Source organism: Musca vetustissima, unplaced genomic scaffold, assembly GCF_032173495.1.
Source record: "Musca vetustissima isolate MV318-11 ecotype Yass unplaced genomic scaffold, APGP_CSIRO_Mvet_v1 utg6361, whole genome shotgun sequence".
In the NCBI taxonomy this organism is placed as follows: Eukaryota; Metazoa; Arthropoda; class Insecta; order Diptera; family Muscidae; genus Musca; species Musca vetustissima.
The window spans coordinates 212339-235657 of record NW_026880425.1 but is presented as its reverse complement, the minus strand read 5'-3'; the positions used below and the strand labels follow the sequence as shown (position 1 = coordinate 235657).

The 23319-nt window shown below is 32.6% G+C and overlaps 1 protein-coding gene across 1 annotated transcript in view; it reads left to right on the top strand.

Moving 5' to 3' along the window:
• Window positions 1-23319, top strand: part of LOC133326020 (extracellular serine/threonine protein CG31145) — a gene marked incomplete at its 5' end in the record, with an annotated part of 118233 nt that overhangs the window by 54732 nt on the left and 40182 nt on the right. Inside the window, 2 exons of the mRNA XM_061534697.1 lie at window positions 5093-5185; window positions 19319-19562. Of these exons, the coding sequence (XP_061390681.1) occupies window positions 5093-5185; window positions 19319-19562 (337 nt within the window). The remainder of the gene's footprint in view (window positions 1-5092; window positions 5186-19318; window positions 19563-23319) is intronic.

Genomic DNA, 23319 nt, shown 5'->3' with positions numbered 1-23319 from the left:
AATACCTTCTCGCATATTAAATGCGCCCTTGTTTCGAACTCGTCCTCATGAAAATGTCCCACTTTTTTATAGTGGTCCACATTACCCGACATTGAATATTTTTATTTAAAAATAATTATCGGCTTCAAAAATGAATAAACATTTAAAAGTAACCGAAAGTAATTACAAATAAACGTGTAGTTTTGTTAAAGAAAACAAGAAAACCACAGTACCTCTTTATATTGGAGAAAAACAAAATGTTCGACTATTTTACAAAATCGTTCGACTATCGTGCTAAAAAAAATTTCAAATCACACTTTTACAATCAGAGCTACATTTTCACCTACTAAATTTTTAACATTGCAATTATTTATTAAAAACCAAGTTTGATGTTTGTTTTCACTAATTAGGAAAACATTTATCAAGGCGACATTGACATATTTCAAGCATTTTTTTAGATATGGGGGGTGGTCCACATTTGACGCATGGTCCACATTACCAGAAGTTACTCTATCTCAGAACTGTTTTAACAGATATTAAAACATTATGACTGGTTATTGTCCTCTGATACTTATTTATAAAAACTAGTACCAAAAACATATAACAAATTAGCATTAGTTAACATTTTTTACAGTTTGGTAAAAAAAGGTCAAGTTCCCGGGGTAGCTTCGGCATTTGATGAGGCACATTCGGCACCATAGTCATAGCCTGGTAATTAACACCGCTATCAGTCTGGTTGAAATTCAAATTCTCTAAAGGGCTGGTAAATGAATGTTAAAATTTAGTTGCTGTTTTGGGTGATTAAAGAAAAGTGATTATTTTTGATGACGGACATGATAACTCCACTGAAACATCGGAATCCGAAAATTCCAAAGGTGTTAGGAAGAGTTCTTGTTTGGCTCTCGTATGAACTAGGATTATTGACTTCGCTAAAATATTAACAAGATGGCAAATTTTTGATTTTTTTTTGGAAATTTGATTGGATTATTAGTTTTTGAGCTATCGTGCCCGCCATTGTCTCGAGAAAAATGGGTTTAAAGTTTGATAATCACTCTTGCCGTCACTTGATGCTGACACAATAAATCGTTCAAGAGTTCTTGAGATTTTCACTTGAAATTTTGTAGTGGCATTCTTGAATTAGTGTATGTTCGAATTAAGCCAAAAAAAAAACTAAATTACATTTTTTGAAACCGAGAATGGGGTGGGTCTCCTTAATGCTATATTTTCTAGCGGCGGACATTGACGTCCTACGGTCTCATACTCCATCAAAAATAGAATTTTAAAGACAAACTCAAAAATGTTTAAGGAAATAATATAGAACTATTTGTATATGGCCGAATGTGCCCCGAATGTATTTTCAATGTTTTTTTTTTTTTTTATTTTTGTATCAATCTTCTAAAAGCTTTATATTTTTAATTATTTTTTTAAGAATACACTTTTAAATTAATGACTTTTCAATCATACTGCCTTAGAGTGTGAAAAGTTCTTTACACCAAATACTTACGAAATAGCATACAGATGTTACAAATATATTTAAAAAATACAAATTCCGTGCATATAAATAAGATTATTCGATACCTATGGATCAAAGCCAGTAATGTACAATGGGAGCTTCAAACAAAAACGCTATTGCCGAATTTGCACCGATGCCGAAGGTGCTCAGTCTCCCCTACATATTTATAAAATATTGAGCCTTTGTGGGTGATCTGCCAGAAGGAGAGGGCCGACGGATTCCAACTTCAGACCTGATCTAGGTTAGTTAAAGATAATATTTGTTCAAAGTTCGGACATTTCTTTCGCCTAGTATTAAACTTATAAATATTTAAAATTGTCATCCTTTGTGGGGGAGGTACCAGAAGGAATCGAAGAATGGGTCATATCTCCTGATAATTGGTCGTACAAAGTTTTATCCAAATCGGACATTCCATTCGCCAGATATTGAATTTATAAATATTGAAACATTGGGTCCTTTGTGGGAAGGAACCAGAAGGAGTGGACCGATACTCCCAATCTTCGAACTCTAACTAAGTTCGAAATAAATTTTACAATGTGCAAAGTATGGATAAAATCGCTTACACGAGTTATCGTGTCCATACAGACATACGGATGGACATTTGTAGATCGACTCCAAATTGTCTGAAACGGATTTGGGGTCTAAAAGGAATATTTCAATGAGGCACATATTTGCCATATTGAAGTGTATATATCCGCATTAGCCATCAGGCTGAGGGTTAAAAAATACTAGAATCGATCAAATATTTAGGATAGCCCCATATAACGTACATGTTTATTCTACCAAAGTACCTTCACTGATTTTCGTTGCTCGATTATGTTCAAGTTCCTATCTCAATGATCGAACCTGAGTGTCTGTAGTTTGGTATTTCGGTTTTTTTCTGACAGCAATTGTCCTTATAAATGTTAGCGATTTTGAACTACCACCTCAAGTTGGTGTTTAAAAAAATCGATCCGACCGAATTTAACAACGTTTATACTTTTTATAGTCCTTATAGGACTCCTGCTCTCTATTTGCAAAAAACTCTGGTAGTCGATTTTCACAATCCTCCCTATATACCAATTTTTTTATCATTAAAGAAATTTTGCAATGCAAGAAAGAGATGATAATCGTTTGGTGCCATGTCCAGAAGGTATGGCAGATATATTAAAACTTTCCAACCAAGCTCCCGAAGTTTCTGGCGAGTCACTGTAGATGTGTGTGGCCTAGCGTTGACCTGGTGGAACACGACACCTCACTGTTGGCCAATTCTGGCCATTTCTGGTCAAATGTAAATGGTTTAAAACATTTTTATGGTCGATTTTTAGCTCCTGGGCGATGTTACAACTGCTAACATGCCAACGACCGGCCTACCAGAGTGAGGTGCATCTTAAAATCAAAAAATCCTGAATGGAATCTACGAAACCAAAATTGCACATACCTACACATAATTGCAGTATCGGAACCATTAACACCATTCGCAATTTTTTAGCCGCCTTTCTTGAACTTTCCCTTCTATTTTTAACACACTGTAACTCACAGCTGAATGCACCAACCAAAAAAACAGCAAAATACTTTTTTCCTGTGAAATGTCACCCATCCAATGTGCTTAAACTGAAAATAATTGATCGATAGTTTACGAGAAATCTATCAGTACAAAAAATAATGGATTTATTTTCCCCCAACCTAATACGATCGGTGAAGATCTTTCTTATTTTCTAACTTGGTTTGTGGCCAGAACTAAGGAATTTTCCAAATATCAAATTTAATAGGTCCGTCATTTTGTTAATTTTTGAGTGATGTTAATAAACCTAGTTCATACCAGAGCCAGACATGTACTCTTTCGAATGTCCGCCGTCATAATAAGGAAATTTTCTTTAATTACAAAAAACTACAACATTACGTCAATTTATTTATTTTTTTTTAAATACATGTATGTAAAGTTCGAAGTCTTTATTAACATAATGTTTGCTCATTTGCCAGCCTCTTGAAACTTGTCGAAATTTGAAATTATAGGATCGAAGTCAATACGAAAATTATTTGTTTTAACCATTATTACTGATTTCTAAGCAGAGTCACAATATTGATCGACCACTCTTAAGTCATCTTAGGTATTTCCTTACCCACTATAGGGTTTGTATACTTAATGCCTATCTGTGACTCTCATAAGAACTCGCATATTCCATGTGATCTCTATTCAAGTTTACTTGGTGGGAGGCGCTTTGGATTTCGCACAATTTGTTAATCACTCAAAAAGCTTGGGGTCAATTGGTTCCGTTTTTCGACTGTTCCGCCTGTCCAATGTAGGATGTAAATTGTGAGTGTTACTGCGCAATTTGTGTGCCTGACGTCTACAGGTAAAGATTAGTTTCGTAAATCCAATAAAGGTTCAGATATTGACATGGGCCCCATACAAAGATATCGACCCATTTTTATTTTCTAACGTATGTATTTGTACTTTGGTATTTAGGTTTCTCAGAGGATAAACAACTCCTGACATACATTTTTCAATATCGGTTCAATAAAACAGTGGGACCATGTTTGATATATGCCCTAGGTAGAATTCTGTAAGAGCATTCTTTATTTGATTATCGATGCTACTTTTTCCCGCTTTGTCAGAGTGGAGTGAAAGTATACACCCTATGCCAACAGAACTCTCCTAGTATTGATAATATCTACATCAATATTATATATTTAGATACAAGAAGAATATTTAAAAGTCATACCCATATATTACGACTAAATATTGTCGTCAAGAACCTCATTTCGATTCTCCAACTAGATGCGTAACCTGTACTATACCGATGACTCCCTTCAGTTGTCTTGTTTGGATATTCCTTCCTTCTAACATTTGGAGCCACTGTCTTGCCTCATACCATCTACTTTAATTATATTGTGCAGAGGACACAAGATGAGTGGTTGTCTACATTCATTTATATAAGCTCGCATGAAAGAACATGTAATGTTAAGATTTAAAAATGGAAATTAACTTAATTTGTATAAAATTTACACTTTTTGGATTTTACTTCAATCTTGTGTAATGCAATCAACTAAACCACATTTTTTGGTAATTAAATTCGATTCAAATTTATTTTTTGTAATAAAAATCAAATTTTTATTAGCATAATAATACAAATGAAACATAAGTTTAAAGCAATTTAAAAATATAAAATATGTTCTTCAATAACTTATGTTAAATTTTGAATATATTTAATTAAACCATAACAAGAAGCAGATTTGCAAACCAATTTTTATAAATATATTATGAAAAATTTCAATATTCTTAAATATTCCATTTAAATTCTAATTTTATTCAACAAGCAATAAACGTACATTTAAACAACATAGGTATATCAAAAAATCGAAACTTCTACATTTTCCCATAAGATTAGGTGAAAAGTTATTTTTTCTCTCCTTCTGAATGTGTGTATATGCCATAAATTGTGACCTTTTACCCAAATTTTCAAATTAATTCCTGTGGCTATTGAATTTAATGCTTTGCGTGTTTTCATTTCACCTTTAATCTTTGGCAATTTAATTTTTTATGTTACACTTTTGTTCATGATTGTCCTCAACGTTTTATATATATTTTTTTCTCCCATTTTTTTTTTATTTTTTCAGATTCCCCAGGGACCAACAAACTTTACCCAATCATTTTTACTTCACCGACTATGAGAGACACAATGCTGAAATTGCTGCATTTCATTTGGACAGGTAAGTAGAAGTTTTTATAACCCACAAATACAAACATAAGCACATACACACTTATTCACACTGACCCACAAGGTCCTGGAAGTGTACGACTCGCTCGTGAGTGAGAAAATGAATAAGTGGGTGTAGAAGTTTAAAAATACCATAAAATGCTCATCGAAATAAGCCACAAAACTTTTGTGGTCATGTTATTTATAACAGAAAATCTATGTGTATATGTATGTGTGAGCGAGTGTACACCAGGTCGAGTTTCACTTTTGTCCACATTATGTTTTATAAAAACAAAACAAAAAAGCATCAACATCGTTGATTTGTCCTGACAACTCATCATGAGGCCAAGTCGAATTGAGTAGAACAAATCAACGAAGCAGCAAAATAAAAAAGATGAAATAAATGAATGACAAAACTCCCTACAACTTTTTAATTGCTCCTGACTGGTTTTCATAACAAATATATATACACACACATTTATTCATAATACAGTCATGGTTATTTTCATAAGTCAACAATTAGTTCTTAAATATTTGAATTGAAGTTGTATGACATTTTGTCAGGTAATTTGTTGAAAGTGTGTATATTTATTATAGGGGATGGAAATGAGAATTTAAGTTTTTAAATTGTTTAAGGAGTTGACACTAATATTAAATACTGAAATATATAAATACAGAAAGCGAGCTATAAACCTGTATATTTGAAGATTTTTTCGGAAAGAGTACTTCGAATTTAAGCCTAGGTATTTTAAGGAGTGTGTTGAGTTTAATCGGAGCTATATTTAAAAACATTTACTTTTTAAGTAAATTTAATGTGAACTTTTTAAAAAAATATTTTAATGATCTTTTTTAATAAAAAGTTTAAAGGTGTTTTTTCTAACAAATTTGAAAGATGTTAAATATTTTTTGAAGGTCTTAGTACTGTGTTGTTTTTAAGAATTTTTAGAACGATATTGAGCTTGGAATTAGTAATAAAAATTAGAAAGCTCTTAGAGTGGATTATTTTCAATAATTCAAGGATCATATGCTAGGATATTAAGAGTAGATTTTTGAAGGATTTCTAATGAAAAATGTTTCGACATTTTTGGAATGATCTCATAACAAATTATAAACGTTTTTGAAGGATCTTAGATGCTAATATAGTTAACAGTTGTTGGAGGGCCATTAAAGTGAACTAACTATATATATTTATTAAGGAAACTAACGAGTGGATTAAAACAATATAAGATTTGGATTTTTATGAAAAGGTCCTTGAAGCTGGATTGTTACAAAAACGAATTAAAATGTCCTAAGAGAGAGAGAGAGAGAGAGTTTAATTCTCTATTTTTTAACGTGGATGAAGGATCATATGATTTGATTTTTTAAATTATAGAAATGATTTTTTGTAAAGAAACATTTCAAGTTATAAGTTATAATTTGTCGAAGGACGATTGAAGCCTTAAGCAGTTTTAAGGGATTATTCGTGTTATAAGCATGCATTTTTTGGGGGACAATATGAACGGACTTTTAACAAATATGTTTGAAGGATTTTTAGAATATATCTTTAAAGGCCCTTTCAAGTTCCGAAAGTGATTTCATATATATATATATATATATATTAAGATTTTGCTTGATAAACAAGATTAGATCTAATCTGTTATTAAAGGCTTTTGGGTTTTTAGAGAATATTTAACAAAACTTTGATTTTTCAAGAAATTTAAAAAGGTTTTTTAGTATAGGCTTATCAGGACGGATTTGACTTTTCGGGAATGTTTTTTTATTATTAGCAAGGACTACACGAGGGTTAAAAAAATATTAGGAAAGGGCGTGTAATTTTTAAATATTATTGGGATTTTTTAATGGATTTTTTAAACCATTATTCAAAATTATTATTAGCTTAGATTTTTTCAAATATTTGAAAGAATTAGGCATACATTTTCTGCAAATATTTGAAAGGAGTAATATAATATAAATAAATATTTGAATAAACTATAATAAAATCATTGGAAGGACTTTATGTAGTTTGTTTAAAAAAAATCATTTAATTTATAGGAAGGAGTAGGCATGTATTTTTTAAAAAGTATTTGGAAGGACGGGATGTGCATTTTTTTAGAAAAATATTTGGAGTGACTGTCTTGTATTTCTAAGAAAAATATTTAATTTTTAAAACGGTATTGTTGAGTTCCATGTCTGCATTTTCAGAATAGTTTTTAAAATTTTATTGGCGATTAGGCGATTTGTTTTAAAAATATTTAAACGAGGCTTAGATGTTTTTGAATATTTGGAAAGACTAGGCATAGATTTTTCGAAAATATTTGGAAGGACTTGGCGTAGTTATTTTCGAAAATATTTGAAAGGACTAGGCATAGATTTTTTTAAAAATATTTCGAGAGGACTTGGTATAGATTGTTTTAAAAATCATTTTACTAATACTAGGCGTGGATTTTTTTATAAAAAATATTTAGAAGGACTAGGCGTAGATTTCATAGAAACATATTTGGAAGGACTAGGTGTAGATTTCATAGAAACATATTTCGAAGGACTAGGCGTAGATTTCATAGAATATATTCGGAAGGACTAGACGTAGATTTCATAGAAAACTATTTGGAAGGACTAGGCGTAGATTTCATAGAAACATATTTGGAAGGACTAGGCGTAGATTTCATAGAAACATATTTGGAAGGACTAGGCGTAGATTTCATAGAAACATATTTGGAAGGACTAGGCGTAGATTTCATAGAAACATATTTGGAAGGACTAGGCGTAGATTTCATACAAACATATTTGGAAGGACTAGGCGTAGATTTCATAGAAACATATTTGGAAGTACTAGGCGTAGATTTTATAGAAACATATTTGGAAGGACTAGACGTCGATTTCATAGAAACGTATTTGGAAGCACTAGGCGTAGATTTCATACAAACATATTTGGAAGGACTAGGTGTAGATTTCATAGAAACATATTTCGAAGGACTAGGCGTAGATTTCATAGAAACATATTTGGAAGGACTAGGCGTAGATTTCATAGAAACATATTTCGAAGGACTAGGCGTAGATTTCATAGAAACATATTTGGAAGCACTAGGCGTAGATTTCATAGAAACATATTTGGAAGGACTAGGCGTAGATTTCATAGAAACATATTTGGAAGGACTAGGCGTAGATTTCATACAAACATATTTGGAAGGACTAGGTGTAGATTTCATAGAAACATATTTCGAAGGACTAGGCGTAGATTTCATAGAAACATATTTGGAAGGACTAGACGTCGATTTCATAGAAACATATTTGGAAGCACTAGGCGTAGATTTCATAGAAACATATTTGGAAGGACTAGGCGTAGATTTCATAGAAACATATTTGGAAGGACTAGGCGTAGATTTCATAGAAACATATTTGGAAGGACTAGACGTCGATTTCATAGAAACATATTTGGAAGCACTAGGCGTAGATTTTATAGAAACATATTTGGAAGGCCTAGACGTAGATTTCATAGAAACATATTTGGAAGTACTAGGTGTAGATTTTATAGAAACATATTTGGAAGGACTAGGCGTAGTTATTTTCGAAAATATTTGAAAGGACTTGGTATAGATTGTTTTAAAAATCATTTTACTAATAGAAGGATTAGGCGTGGATTTGTTTATAAAAAATATTTAGAAGGACTAGACGTCGATTTCATAGAAACATATTTGGAACCACTAGGCGTAGATTTCATAGAAACATGTTTGGAAGCACTAGGCGTAGATTTCATAGAAACATGTTTGGAAGCACTAGGCGTAGATTTCATAGAAACATATTTGGAAGGACTAGGCGTAGATTTCATAGAAATATATTTGGAAGAAGTGTCGGGAATTACTTAGTCAGCTCTAGGTGTGGATTTTTGAAAACATATCGGCTCTATGTGTACATTTGTAAAGGACTTACTCAGTTGTAGATGTGGATTCTGTTTATCATTTTTGGAAGGAGTTTTTAGCTTAAGTTGTGAATAAGGTATTTTTTGGAGCTCTATTTGTGAATTAAATGGAATGCAAAGTGCAATGCAAAATTTATAGGACTACCATATCGAAATATATATATAATGAGTTTTTAAATGTATATACAGATCTAGGCATAGATTTTTACTGAATTTTAAGGAAGGACTTAATAAGATCTACTTTGTTTTCAATGAGTTTTTGATGATTCGAAATAAAAAATATGAACGTCTTTGCCAATAATAATTGTCTTTAAAGATTTTTTTGAAGGACAGACTGTAAAATATATTTTGAACGCATTGCTTTCAAAATAAGTAAGCTAGAGGTAAGAATTTTTGTAATTCTACTGCATGGATTTTTTAGACAGTTTTTTATTGAGTAAATTTTTTACATATTTTTATACCCTTCACCACTCTGTGGTACAGGGTATTATGTCTTTGTGCATATGTTTGTAACAGGCAAAAGGAAACGAGATAGACACATGGTTCCTTTTGGGAATATGCATAGAATCACTTTCTGAGTCGATTTATGCATGTCCGTCTGTCCGTCCGTCTGTAGATGTTAAATTGTAAACAAAGTACAGGTCGCATTTATGATCCGATTTGGATGAAATTTGGCAAAAGTCACTTATTCGGCCCAAGGACGAACCCTATTGAAATTGGGAAAAATCGGTTCAGATTTAGATATAGCTCCCATATATATATTTAACCGATTTAATGTAAACGGACCCTATATATCTTTCGATTTGCACGAAATTTGGTACAGCCTAATCATTTAGGTCTAGAATGATGTCTGCCAAGTTTCGTGAAAATCGGTCCAGATTTAGATATAGCTCCCATATATAGTTTCGTCCGATTTCATGTAAATGGTGCACCAAAGTCCCTATATATCTTTCGATTTGCACGAAATTTGGCATAACGTAATGAATTAAGCCTAGAGTAATGTCTGCCAAGTTTCGAGAAAATCGGTCCAGATTTAGATATAGCTCCCATATATAGTTTCGTCCGATTTCATGTAAATGGTGCCCCAAAGTCCCTATATATCTTTCGATTTGCACGAAATTTGGCATAACGTACATAATTGACCCTAGAATGATGTCTGCCAAGTTTCGTGAAAATCGGTCAAGATTTAGATATAGCTCCTATATATAGTTTCGTCCGATTTCAGGTAAATGGTGCACCAAAGTCCCTATATATCCCTCGATTTGCACAAAATTTGGCATAACGTACTAAATTGAGCCTAGAATGATGTCTGCCAAGTTTCGTGAAAATCGGTCCTGATTTAGATATAGCTCCTATATATAGTTTCGTCCGATTTTATGCAAATGGTGCACCAAAGACCCTATGTATCCTTCGATTTACACGAAATTTGGCACAACGTACTGAATTCAGCCTAGAATGATGTCTGCCAAGTTTCGAGAAAATCGGTCCTGATTTAGACATAGCTCCCATATATAGTTTCGTCCGATTTTATGTAAATGGTGCACCAAAGTCCCTATATATCCTTCGATTTGCTTGAAATTTGGCATAACGTACTGAATTGAGCCTAGAGTGATGTCTGCCAAGTTTCGAGAAAATTGGTCCAGATTTAGATATAGCTCCCATATATAGTTTCGTCCGATTTCATGTAAATGGTGCACCAAAGTCGCTATATAGCTTTCGATTTGCATGAAATTTGGCATAACGTACTAATTGAGCCTAGAGTTATGTCTGCCTTGTTTCGTGAAAATCGGTCCAGATTTAGATATAGCTCCCTTTTATTATAGATTGATTTTAAGTAATTGACGCACCAAGGAACCAATAGGCTGATAGGAACAAAACTTTCTGAAATTAGTATAACCTAACCTGTGACAAGTTTGTTTGAAATCGCTTAATATTTGGATAGAGCTTCCATATATATTTCCGACCGATTTCAAGTAAATTGGGCAGCAAACTCCTCATGTTAATCAGATTGACATCAAATTTTGCACAACGTACAAAATTGAGTATAGAACTACGTAATTGCGTTTTCTAGAAATACAGACATAGCCCAACGGACGACCTATTTATATTTGTTTGAAGTCGATTTACATACTTTATGGATAGATCTAGGTAGATTCACATTTAGATAAATATCACATATTTTATTTCATCCAATTTCATGTTAATAGTCATGTTTAATATACCCATTGTGGTGAAGGGTATCATATAGTCGGCCCCGTCCGACTTTACTACTTTCCTTACTGGTTTAAAGTAATATCCGGTCATTAGCATAGATCTTTCTGTGGTCTAATATTGTTAGCATTTTTTGGTCTAATTTTTTCTCAAAATCCTTATAAATAACCCTGAAATGTCCAAACCCTATAACTGTATACACTACACTACAACAAAGACGTTGCAGCAGACCATGTGTTATATGTATCACTTACATAATAACTTAATATTCAAAGCATTTCGGATGTTGTGTGTGTGTGTGCGTGTGTATTTAGCCACAAAAACTAAACAAATTTTGAAAAATATACACAGTGACATATTCGAAATGGAAAACCAACATTAAGAAAACTAAACGACAATACCGTAAAAATAAACTTTTTCCTATTTCACAACAAGACACACGAATAGCAAGAAAAACTAGATGCAGAAGAAGTAGAAGAAGCAAAAAAAAAACAACAATAAGAAAATTTAGATGAATGGCAAGTGTGGAGGACAAAGTTTATGTGATCTCTAACAGTAGCTAGAGCTAGCCAGTCATGCGAGTCTTACATTTGATTATTACCCCTCTCGTTTATACCACTACTAGTGGCGTGAGTGTGTGTGTGTGCATTGTGAGTTAGGTATTAAAGCTCACTTTTGTTTCGTTTTGTAACTCCTCTATAGTTTCGCTTTTTCTTGTTCTCGAGAACAATACGAAGAAAAACTTGTGTAAATATTTGTTGATACAAGTGTCTCATAGTTTATTTTTAAGTTCGGATAGAATTGAGTGTGCATGTGTGTGAGTGTTAGCTTCTTATGTCCTTATAAACATGAGAGTGGCTGTGTGTCTGTACAATAAATTGTGGTTTTAGTTATATATTTTAACTCTTAGAACTTTGTTATAAACTTATACCACATATACACATGCACTCACTGTGCTCTCTGTAGAACTCTGTCTCTCTCGATTAAAGTTTAAAAAAATTTAAACAAAAAATAGTGAAACACAAATACACGTTCCCGCTTGTTTATCATTTACATGTGCTCCATTGAGAATATACTCCGACACATTCACACACACACTCACCGCAGTCCAAGAAAAGTTATATTTCATAGTGAAACTAGATTTCACGTACATATGTATGTATGCACGTTGCAGCGTAACAATAATAAAAACCTCAAAAACCAATACAAACACAAAAACCGGCAAATAAGAAAAACATATCCACTGTAGACATAAAAACAGAGTACATAGCTCGATTTCATGCGAATTGTAACGAAATAAAAAAGCAAACAATATATTGTGAACATGGAGTATTTGCAAGTGTATAGGTTTCGTTTATTCTTAATTAATAAATATTTATATTACAAGAACGATGATTGTAACTGTTGAGTGTAAAAAAAATATTTTATTTAGTAGATTCAGTTTCATTAATAATTGTGTTAAGGATAAATATTTGAAAATGTTGTCAGAAGATTGCGTTCAAAGGACTATTTGAGCTATAGACATGGATTTTTGAAGGACTGTTTGTATTAGGTTGGTGCGTATGAAATGTCGGATTCTTAAGTGTAAAACTGCATATCGTTCTTTAAAAGCTGTTTATTCATCAAAGTATGATCCATTCGCTTCAATAAACTTCCCCAACGAGATTTTAAAGAGTAGATGCCTGTCTTAAAAACAAATTTGGTCTTTTTTTTCGAACCAACGCTGAATTTTTAAATAGAATGTTTAAGTTTTCTGAAGAATATAATGGTATTTTTGTTTTTAATAATTTTTCTGCAGGGAATATTCCACCTATTTAGATGTGGAAATTTAAAATAATTTTCTGAAGAAATATTCAAGTTATAAGTATTTTGCTATTATTTATTTATTATTTTTTATACAATCATTTTGAGCGATAGGAGAGGAAGGCGTAGATTTTTTAAATATTTTTGGAAAGCCTTTTTCATTTACTGCCAGACCCACTTTGGTAGACTCCTTCTCAATTTGTTCAAAGGTGGCTGTTACCGGTCACAATGTTCGACCCATTATATCGATGTCATCGGTGTAGCAACATGTGTGGTTTGGTGTACAGAGTGCCATTTCGATTCACCTTTGCCTCTAGTATGACCTTTTCCAGCAGTATGTTAAAAATATCACACGACAAACTGTCACCTTGTCTGAATCCTCGTTCGGTATTGAAAGGCTTCGATAGGTCCTTTCCGACTTTAACTGCTGACGGATAGGGCTGTCGAATGCAGCTTTATAGTCGACGAATAGGCGGTATGTGTCGATGTGTTTTTCGTGGGTCTTTTATAGGATTTGAGGCAGACTGAAAATCTGGTCAATGGTAGATTTGCCAGGTCTGAAGCCGCAGTCTTGAATAGTGTGGGTTGTAATCTAGTCTTCAGCCGATTGATTGCTATTCTGACCGCATTTTCGCTAGGTGGTATACACTCTATACCGTCATCAATTATTGGTTCTGGGGTATCCTCTTCACCACTACTATTTTATAGCAGAAGCTTTTCAAAATGCTCCTTCCAGATCCTCAACACGCTGTCTGTATCTGTCGCCAGATTTCCTTCTTCATTTCTACAGGAAGATGTGCCTGCACCAAAGCCTTCGGTTTGGTAAAATTTCCGGACTTCATTCTGACTCCTGTAAATCTCGATTTGCTCACGCTTACGTTTTTTTCTCCTCTCTCCCTTTTCTCCATAATTTTTCTTCGCAATAGTGTTGCTACTGTCAGGGTTGCCCTATACGATGCGTTTTTCACATCAGTAGTATTACGACACTCCTGATTGTTGCTTTTGCTGCAGTTTGTGTTGTGTTAGACCGCACCTTTGCTGCTACATTAAGACAAGTGCGAACCTTGGCTGCTACAAGGTAGTGGTCCGAATCGGCATTCACTTTGGTCTGCTCATCTTATAATAAGACTGAAGGACCACTTTTTGTTTTGTTTGTTATTCACAACATTTTTGTAGAGGGATGATTGGAGTCAAAGCCTTGCATTTTTAAATGCATTTTTTAAGTGGCAATTGCATTCAAACCAATCCAAGCTCAGTTCTACTTCGATGGAGACATCATTAATCAACCATTTTTTCTTCATGTATTGAAATAAAATGAAGTCATTGGATGCCAAGTCAGGGCGGTTAGTTCCCATTAATTTCACATTTTCATCGCCCGAGAAGGCGATCGTTTATGCCGTGGTTTGATGCATAATGATTTGTCTTCTCTTGTTCGAATTTCTTTTCCGAAGACTTCAGACAGGCAAACTGTGGCGTACTCCTCAGAAATGTCTGCCTAAGTTGTCAACCAGAACAGTCGCCAAATTAATTAGATTTTTCTCGTCTTCTCGACGATGCATGGTCAACGATTAACTCTCCAAGAGTGTTACCGATGTTTACTCTAAGAGTGAAATCGACTGGAAATAGTAAATTTATTTTTCCCCATTTGTGTGTTTGTTTGTGTTTCTAGAGTATCGAACGGTTTTCGATGTTGTTGTACTGATCTGGTCATATAAAAAAATTACTTTATACAATAATAAAAGTAGTTTGATTATTTAATATTTCACAAGATGTCAAAATGACCGCTTTTAGGCAATATAGGTATAGCACATGTGAATACGGGAAATGAAAGAGGGGGGTTAAGCAGTTACTATGATTGATCATAGTTCATTCCCTAGCCAGGCATACGTTATAGTTGGGTGGTAATTTTCATCACGTTCAGCAGTAGTGCTATCAATTACCGCTTTTAAATTCGAATTCCAGCCTAATAGTCAATTTAAAGAAAATGTTTGTGAAACTAAACAAAATGAGAGACTATGTATTTTTGTTGTGTGTATCATTTGATTTAAAAAAATGAAATTTAATTTACATTTTCTTTTCAGACTACTAAATTGAATTATATTAACATAATTTCATCCTAAATATGATACTGCATATACATTTATTAGTTTAATGGTGACAAAATAAATATTATTATAGCCCAAAGTATCCACGGATTCTGTTACATTCATTCCACTTAAAACTATGCTGTGTCGCAGAAAAAATAACGCAAAACCAACAACAGCTACTCATAAAATGAAATAATGAAATACGAAATCAGTTTATAACAAGAAAAAATTAAGACATTTACTTTATTGCATTATCATCGCCATCTGGACATTTTGAGGATGTCCAGCGCCATATTGTGGCTGTGGTAGAGGCTGGCTGCCGGGGCATTATCATCATTATAGACTGTTGCTAGCCACTCGTTCGTTCATTCGCTCGCTTGTTCACTGTTTTGAAAACACTTGGAATAAAATATTATTCTTTTGTCTCACGCCCTTGTAATTGTAATTTTTCATATTTTTCTAGCAGCATCAAGAAAAAAAGTCAGAAAAAAAAAATAACTGACGAGAAAAATGTGTTTTTTAAGTGGCTGTGTTTTAAGTTTAGTAGCATTCCCATAGACATTGTGGTAGAACATTAAGGTTGTGGTTGTGTCTTTATGTTTTGCCTCGCTTGTGTTTGGTTGCTTAGTTTCTTAGGACATTGCTATGTAGGATTATTGTTTTTATTTTTGTTATTCTGTTTTTTCCTCCTGCAACCTAAAAAAAATATGTTTTCATTTCTTTGTGTCACCAACATCACCGTACCTATTTGTCTTCCATTTCTGTTCTCGTTTGTCCTTTTTTTCCTGTGGCTTTATATTTTTTGTGGTTTGCCATCTTGTTTTGCTGGGGTTTTTCCGTTTCTTTTATTCAGAGGCGCCCGTTTAGTCCACTTTGCCAGGTCCCTTTCCCGCCAGACTTGGGCGTTCTTTTTTGTTTTTGCCAAAAATATTTGAGTGAATACCCATGATAGTCGTAAAGCAATTTTCTACCACAAAAGAAGCATTTCTTCTTTTAATGTTTTTTAGCTTTTAATTTTTGAACGATTTTGTGGTGGTGTTAGTTGTTGTTCTTGTTTTCTTATTTTTTCTCCAAAGACAGAGAGAAAAAAAATTTGGATCGTGTTATGTACTTTTGTGACTTTAACAAACAAGGCCGTTTGTTGTTCTTGTTTTCTTTCGGTTTTTTTGGGTGCAAAATACAAGACATGGCCAGCATAGTAAGAAAAACGCTACGAAGAAAATGTCACAAAAAAACGTTAAGAAACCTACAAATCCCAATGTGGTTTCTATTACCAAATGTATGTTTACTTAAGTGTCAAAAAATGAAAAGCTACCAGCCTGAAAGCTAATGTATTTTTTTGTTTTGTGTTTTTTATTTATTTTGTATTCAAAGAAGAATGACATTTTTTGGGTAATGGAGATTAAGACGTATTACACGAAATATCTTTAAATATATATTGGATTTAAATTGGGAATAGTCCTTGATTTTTTTAAATATTATTTTTGAAGGAATATTCAAGCTATAGGCTTGTTTTTTAAATTATTTTTTTTAAGGAATATTGGAGCTATGGGCGTGAAATTTTTGAGCTAAAGAAATATTCGGGCTTAAGGAGTGGAATTATAATTTTTTTTTTTTTTTTTTTTTTTGAAGGAATGTTCGAGCTATAGGCGTGGATTTTTTAAAATAATTTTTTGAAGGAATATTCGATCTATAGGAGTGAATTTTTTAAAATAATTTTTTGAAGCAATATTCGAGCTATAGGCGTGGTTTTTTAAATATTTTTTTTTGAAGGAATATTCAAGCTACAGGCTTGGATTTTTTAAAATAAATTTTTGAATGAATATTCAAGCTACAGGCGTGGATTTTTTAAAATAAATTTTTGAATGAATATTCAAGCTATAGACGTGGATAATTTTTTAAAGGAATATTCGAGCTAAAGCGGTGGATTTTTTTAATAACTTTTTGAAGGAATATTCGAGCTGTAGGCGTGGATTTGTGAAAATAATTTTTTGAAAGACTATTCGAGCTATAGGCCTGGATTTTTTGACATCATTTTTTGAGTGAATATTCGAGCTATAGGCGTGGATTTTTTAAAATATGGTTTTGAAGGAATATTCGAGCTATAGGCGTGGATTTTTTAAAATATTTTTTTAAGGAATATTCGAGCTATAGGCGTGGATTTTTTAAAATATGGTTTTGTAGGAATATTCGAGCTATAGGCGTGGATTTTTTAAAATATGGTTTTGTAGGAATATTCGAGCTATAGGCGTGGATTTTTTAAAATATGTTTTTGAAGGAATATTCGAGCTATAGGCGTGGATTTTTTAAAATATTTTTTTAAGGAATATTCGAGCAATAGGCATGGATTTTTAAAAATATGGTTTTGTAGGAATATTCGAGCTATAGGCGTGGATTTTTTAAAATATGGTTTTGTAGGAATATTCGAGCTATAGGCGTGGATTTTTTAAAATATGTTTTTGAAGGATAATTCGAGCTATAGGCGTGGATTTTTTAAAATATGTTTTTGAAGGAATATTCGAGCTATAGGCGTGGATTTTTTAAAATATGTTTTTGAAGGAATATTCGAGCTATAGGCGTGGATTTTTTAAAATATGTTTTTGAAGGAATATTCGAGCTATATATTTAAATATTTTCTTGAAAAAAATACTCGAGCTCAGGGGAGGACGCTTTAAATATTTTCTTCAAAGAATATTCGAGCTACAGGCTTGGACATTGTTAAAAAATATTTCCGAGCATCTATTTAAGCTATAGGCATGGATTTTTTTTTAAATAATATTTTCGAGGGTATCTTCCATCTATAGGCGTCGATTTTTAAATAACATTTTCGAGGGTCTCTTCAATCTGTAGGCGTCGATTTTTAAATAATATTTTCGAGGGTCTCAATCTACTAACCTGGATTTCTCTAAATAATATTTTCGAGGGTCTTCTCTTCAAGCTGTGGGCATACATTAAAAAAAAACTTTTTAAGAAACATTCGAGCTATAGGCTAGGTATTTTTAAGCTATAGGCGTGGATTTTTTACATAATTTTTAGGAACACTCGCGCTGTAGGCGATTTTTTTTTTGTAACTACAGGTGTGGATTAAAAAAATCTTTTGAAGGAACACTCGAGCTGTAGGCGATTAAACAATATTTTCAAGTGTGTATTTTCGAAGGTGTCTACAAGTTATAGGCATGGATTTAAAAAAAAATCTTTTGAAGGGATACTATTTGCGTACTTTTTAATAAAAAAATGATATAAGCTTGATTTGTTTTTTTTTTTTTTTTTTGAAGAAATAATCGAATGCTCTTTTTTAAATATTTTCTAGCATTTCTTCAAGATAAGGGGGTGGGTTTTAAATACTAATATCCAGAATTTATTTATGCATTAGATTCGCTCGAAATCGTTTAAAATTCATAAGAGTGCCGAATCGTGGATCTATGGATATTAGGCCCAAACAAAATAGAAATATTTAGTGTTGGTCTTTGAATCCAACAAAAGTTGTTCGTAGCGAAAAACTGTTCATGTGGCGAATATTACGATTAAACAACGAACGGCATTCATTACTAAGCATTACACCACAATATGTTATATCACTATTTTTAATAATATTTAAAATTTTTAATTGTATCATATTTGAATGTATAGATCCAGCGTTAAAAAATTTTTGTTGTTTTTTTTTCTCTCAAAAACATTTTAAATTATTCTAAAAAGTTAAACAACGTAACCTAACAAATACTGACATTCTATTTAAAAGAGCAACAAAACTTTTTTTAAAATTTTCATATCTTAAACAAAATATCTACCAATTTCTAACCACATAAACTTCCATGAAAAACCTTGAAACTTTAGAAACCTTCCAGCAAGTTATTGGGAAAAACTGTCTATTTCTTTTTATATTTACACTTAAAGGGTTGAGATTGTTCTATATTTTACTTATAACTTCAAACTGAACACACACCCACTCTCGCACATATATGCATACATACATACCTAAAACGATGTAATCCTCTTACATTCATTTTCTCACCATTACTTTTATGTGCTTCATTCGCCAACCATTTGACATAAATATCTAGAATAACTTTCATTTATATTCTCTTTCTCTTCTTCGTCTTCTTCGTTTCTCCCGCCCCTCAACGCCTCTCTTTGCTTTACCGCAAAACAGAATTTTAGGTTTTCGCCGTGCAATGCCAGTGACGGGTCGTTTGTTAAACATAACCACGGAAATTTATCAAGTCGCCGATGAGAATCTTTTAAAGACATTCTTTGTTTCACCTTCATCGAATTTGTGCTTCCATGGCAAATGCTCCTACTATTGTGACACATCGCATGCCATTTGCGGTAACCCCGACATGCTGGAGGGATCGTTTGCTGCATTTTTACCAGCTTACGAGCAGGCTGGTCGCAAGGTGAGTACACACACGAACACACACACACACACACTCAATTTTATTGAATTCAAAAGTTCGAATTTCTTATTTCATGGCATTTCATTGAAAATGAAATTACAAGGTGTGACTGTTTTTCGCGTGGGTTGGGGTGTTATTTTTAATTTGCATAATGGATAAATGAGAAAATAAACCACAATTATTACACCCATTTCCTATGGAAATGGGAAAAAAGTGTTAGACCTGGTGTGAAGAAATTTTAAATGGAAAATTAAGTAAATTAATGTAAAGCTACTATTGATTAAAATTCTCTGAATAGTTTATTTGAAAATGTGGGAAATTATGCATCAATTTTTTAAATGTTGGAGTTTCTATGAAGTGCATATTAATCTAAGAAACCAAGGAATATTTTTGGTCACCGTAAATACAAGTATTATATAGTAGGATTAATTTATAATCCATTACAAATATACAAAATATTTTTTTTAACCTTTTTCTTTTGTTTTCCAACAAAGAATAGGTAAGAAATGAATTTGAAACCACTAGATTATTATGATGTAGAATTTTAATTTACATTCAATTTTTTAGTTTGTTAAATTTTAAAATTGGCAAAATTTTAGGACAATTAGGACATGTCACTGTTGTTTAAAATGTTTTTAAATTCCAGTAAACCCAAATAGGTTAAGCATCAAAGTTTTCAAAGCAATGAGGCCTTAATGGTACATGATGACATTTTTAAATTATGCTAAATATTTAAAAATGTTACAGATGTGGTGCCGCAAAAAATCGATTTTTAACAACCCTAATATTTATTTTTTATGTTCAATCAATTAATATCCAAAACTTTGATATGAAAAAGCAAATTTTTATCTTTAAAAAATTTTCATTATTTTCGAATTTTTCTCCAGAAAGAAATTTTCTCTAAATCCAATTCTCGAAACACCTTTTCCACTCAGATAAAAACACATCCAAAACATGAGGTTTGTAGGCTTCTGGCGAAAAAAAAAATCGTTGATTGTTTTTCATGATGCGCGAGAATAGAAGTTATTCTTGGTGTGCCAAATCAGGACTGCACCGCGGCTGGTTCATCAACGTTTGTTTTTCGAATTCCTCCGAAGTCTTCTGGCAACCAAATTTTGTTCTACCGCTCAGAATTAATAAAGAGCACACCTTTCGTTGGATTTGGCTCGTCTTTGAAGATATATACTGTCCTGAAAAAATTGCCCTTAAAAATCCACGTCTTCTGTTAAACCTTGAAAAAATATTCTTTAAAAAAATCACGTCTTCGTTTAAGCCTTGAAAAAATATTCTTTAAACAATTCGCATCTTCTGAAAAAAATATTTTTTAAAAATTCCACGTCTTCTGAAAAAATATTTTTTAAAAAATCCATGTCTTCTATTGAGCCAGTGCGAAGCATTGTGGTAGGACGGGTCCGACCATATGATAGCCTACACAACTACCACGAAACTCATACTTTCTGTGGATCTTTATTCCGAGTCTTGGCATTATTTCGCTATATTTGACCGATTAGAGCTCTTTCTTACCGTAGTATGTTTTCCGAACCTTGATTTTTTGGGGTGAACCTTGCATTTTACATAGAAAAATCTTGGTTAATTTAACCCACTGAATATTGACCAATCATTACCAAAATAGCTCTTCTAATTGGTTAGTCAGATTTCCTTCCCCGTGTGTTGTGTTGTTATGTTCGGCATACAAAAATTAAGTTTTTGGTACATCCTTTACATATAATCCGACCACCAAAAATTATAAACGTCGTCCTTGACCATAACAGAAAATTGCAAAATTTCCAAGCCATCAGAGCGAAATTCCCTACTAGGTTATTGTAATACAGAACAATATCCGAATAGGTAGTCCAACAACATCAATTTTAATTTCAACCACTCCTCTTGGATATAAATATATATTTCTCTGGAAAAAAATTGTAATTTTTTTTCACACAAAAGTCTGGATTTTTTTGACCAATCTTCTTAAATATTGACCGAGCTTCATCAAAACACTAATGCTTATTCTGCATTAAAACAGTAATGCTTATGGGCCAAAATTCCTTCCTGGTGAAACATTTCGTGGTGGTGTTCGGACAGACAAAAATAAAGTTTTTTTTGGTTTTTTAACATCTCATTACCAACAAACTAGGGGTCTTCTTTGGTCAGAATCCATTCAATTGGTCCATAACAGTGACCTATATTGTGTTTACAAATTATAATCGACAGACGGACGGACACACATGTCTATATCGATTCAGCTAATCGAGATATTACGATCAGTGCACAAAGGTGGATCTAGGACCAATAATTCGCGGCTTGGGTCTGCACAAAGCTATAGTACCCTGACAGCATAGCTATGTAGGGTATTTTATGCATTTTTGGCACCAACTTTTTAGATGTCATTAAATTTGAAATTTCGATTGCCATTGAGTCGAAAATCTACTTACCATACTAAAGTCAAGATTGATAATTTTAATCAATATTAACCTTAGTTTTGGGGTTAGGTCCGATATCACGATATCCCCATAATAATGTGACGCTAATATAATGTTACTATATCATACGGTTCCTCTCAAATTTGGAGATTTAAAGCACGTTTTTATACTTTTATCAATTATAGTGAAGAAATTTTTATAAAAAGTGGACAAGTTTTGATAAATTCATAAAGTATCAAAATTTTTTCTCAGCACCACCTACCGACGCCAAAAAAGTTACTTCACTCAAACCACAGAATATTTTTTCTAGTTTTCCGATGTAATCCTTTTGTTTCCTTCTTTGCAATTTTTCTACTCCCCTGGGGGATAAGAGCTGGGCATCAATCTAACAGGCCCTTATTTGCATAAATATTATATATTCTGACAAAGATGTGTAATCTTTTATTATAATTTCTATTTTATATTTTTTTATGAATACACATACTAGGACTAAAATATATACAGTCGAACTTGCATAACTAACAACATTATGCGAAAAAATCAATTTATGAGGAATTCAGAATTAATTATACTTTGCCTCCTTAGTGTTAATAACTCTACATTTGCTTCGACTTGTGGAAGTTCGACTGTAATACAAAATGTGAATATTGATTTTAAATTAATATCATTTAGTTTGTATTTTATTCAATTTTTGATATATAAATTGGATGAATATATAACATTATATAAATGACTCCTTCTCCAAAACCTCATAACCGTTTTAAGGATAAATCGCCCACTCTGCCATTGGGGGTCCATTTAGGATTAAAGTTCTTCAAAAAAATTTCTGTTCGCTGCATTTTTATTTTCTTTTCATCACACTTCAACCATGACCGGCCATTGTTTTTTCACTAAATGTAAAACTTAGAAAAAAAAAACAACTGAAAGAAATGTAAACTACAATCCCTGGTGCATTTTATTCAAACACTAAAATGCAAACAATGGAAGCAGCAGCAACAACAACGGCACACACCATACAAAATCGTCCAGGCTCACTCACTACAACAATTTGTGAAATTAGAATAGAAGTGAAAATGGGAATACTTTTGTGTCGGCATTTATTCATGTTTTTTTTTCATTTTTTGTTGATTTCTTTTCCCAGGTTGAAACTTATTATGACACTACCGAATTTTAGCACAGCACAGTAATAGGGCCACACAAAAGGAAAAATCCGAATTTCTTAAGGATGACCAAAAAGAAAAAGTACGAAAAATAAGAAAAACAAAAATTCACAAAAGGAAAAGCAACAACTTTAACACTTAGGCCAAGTTATTATGATATACTTGAGATTTCAAAGA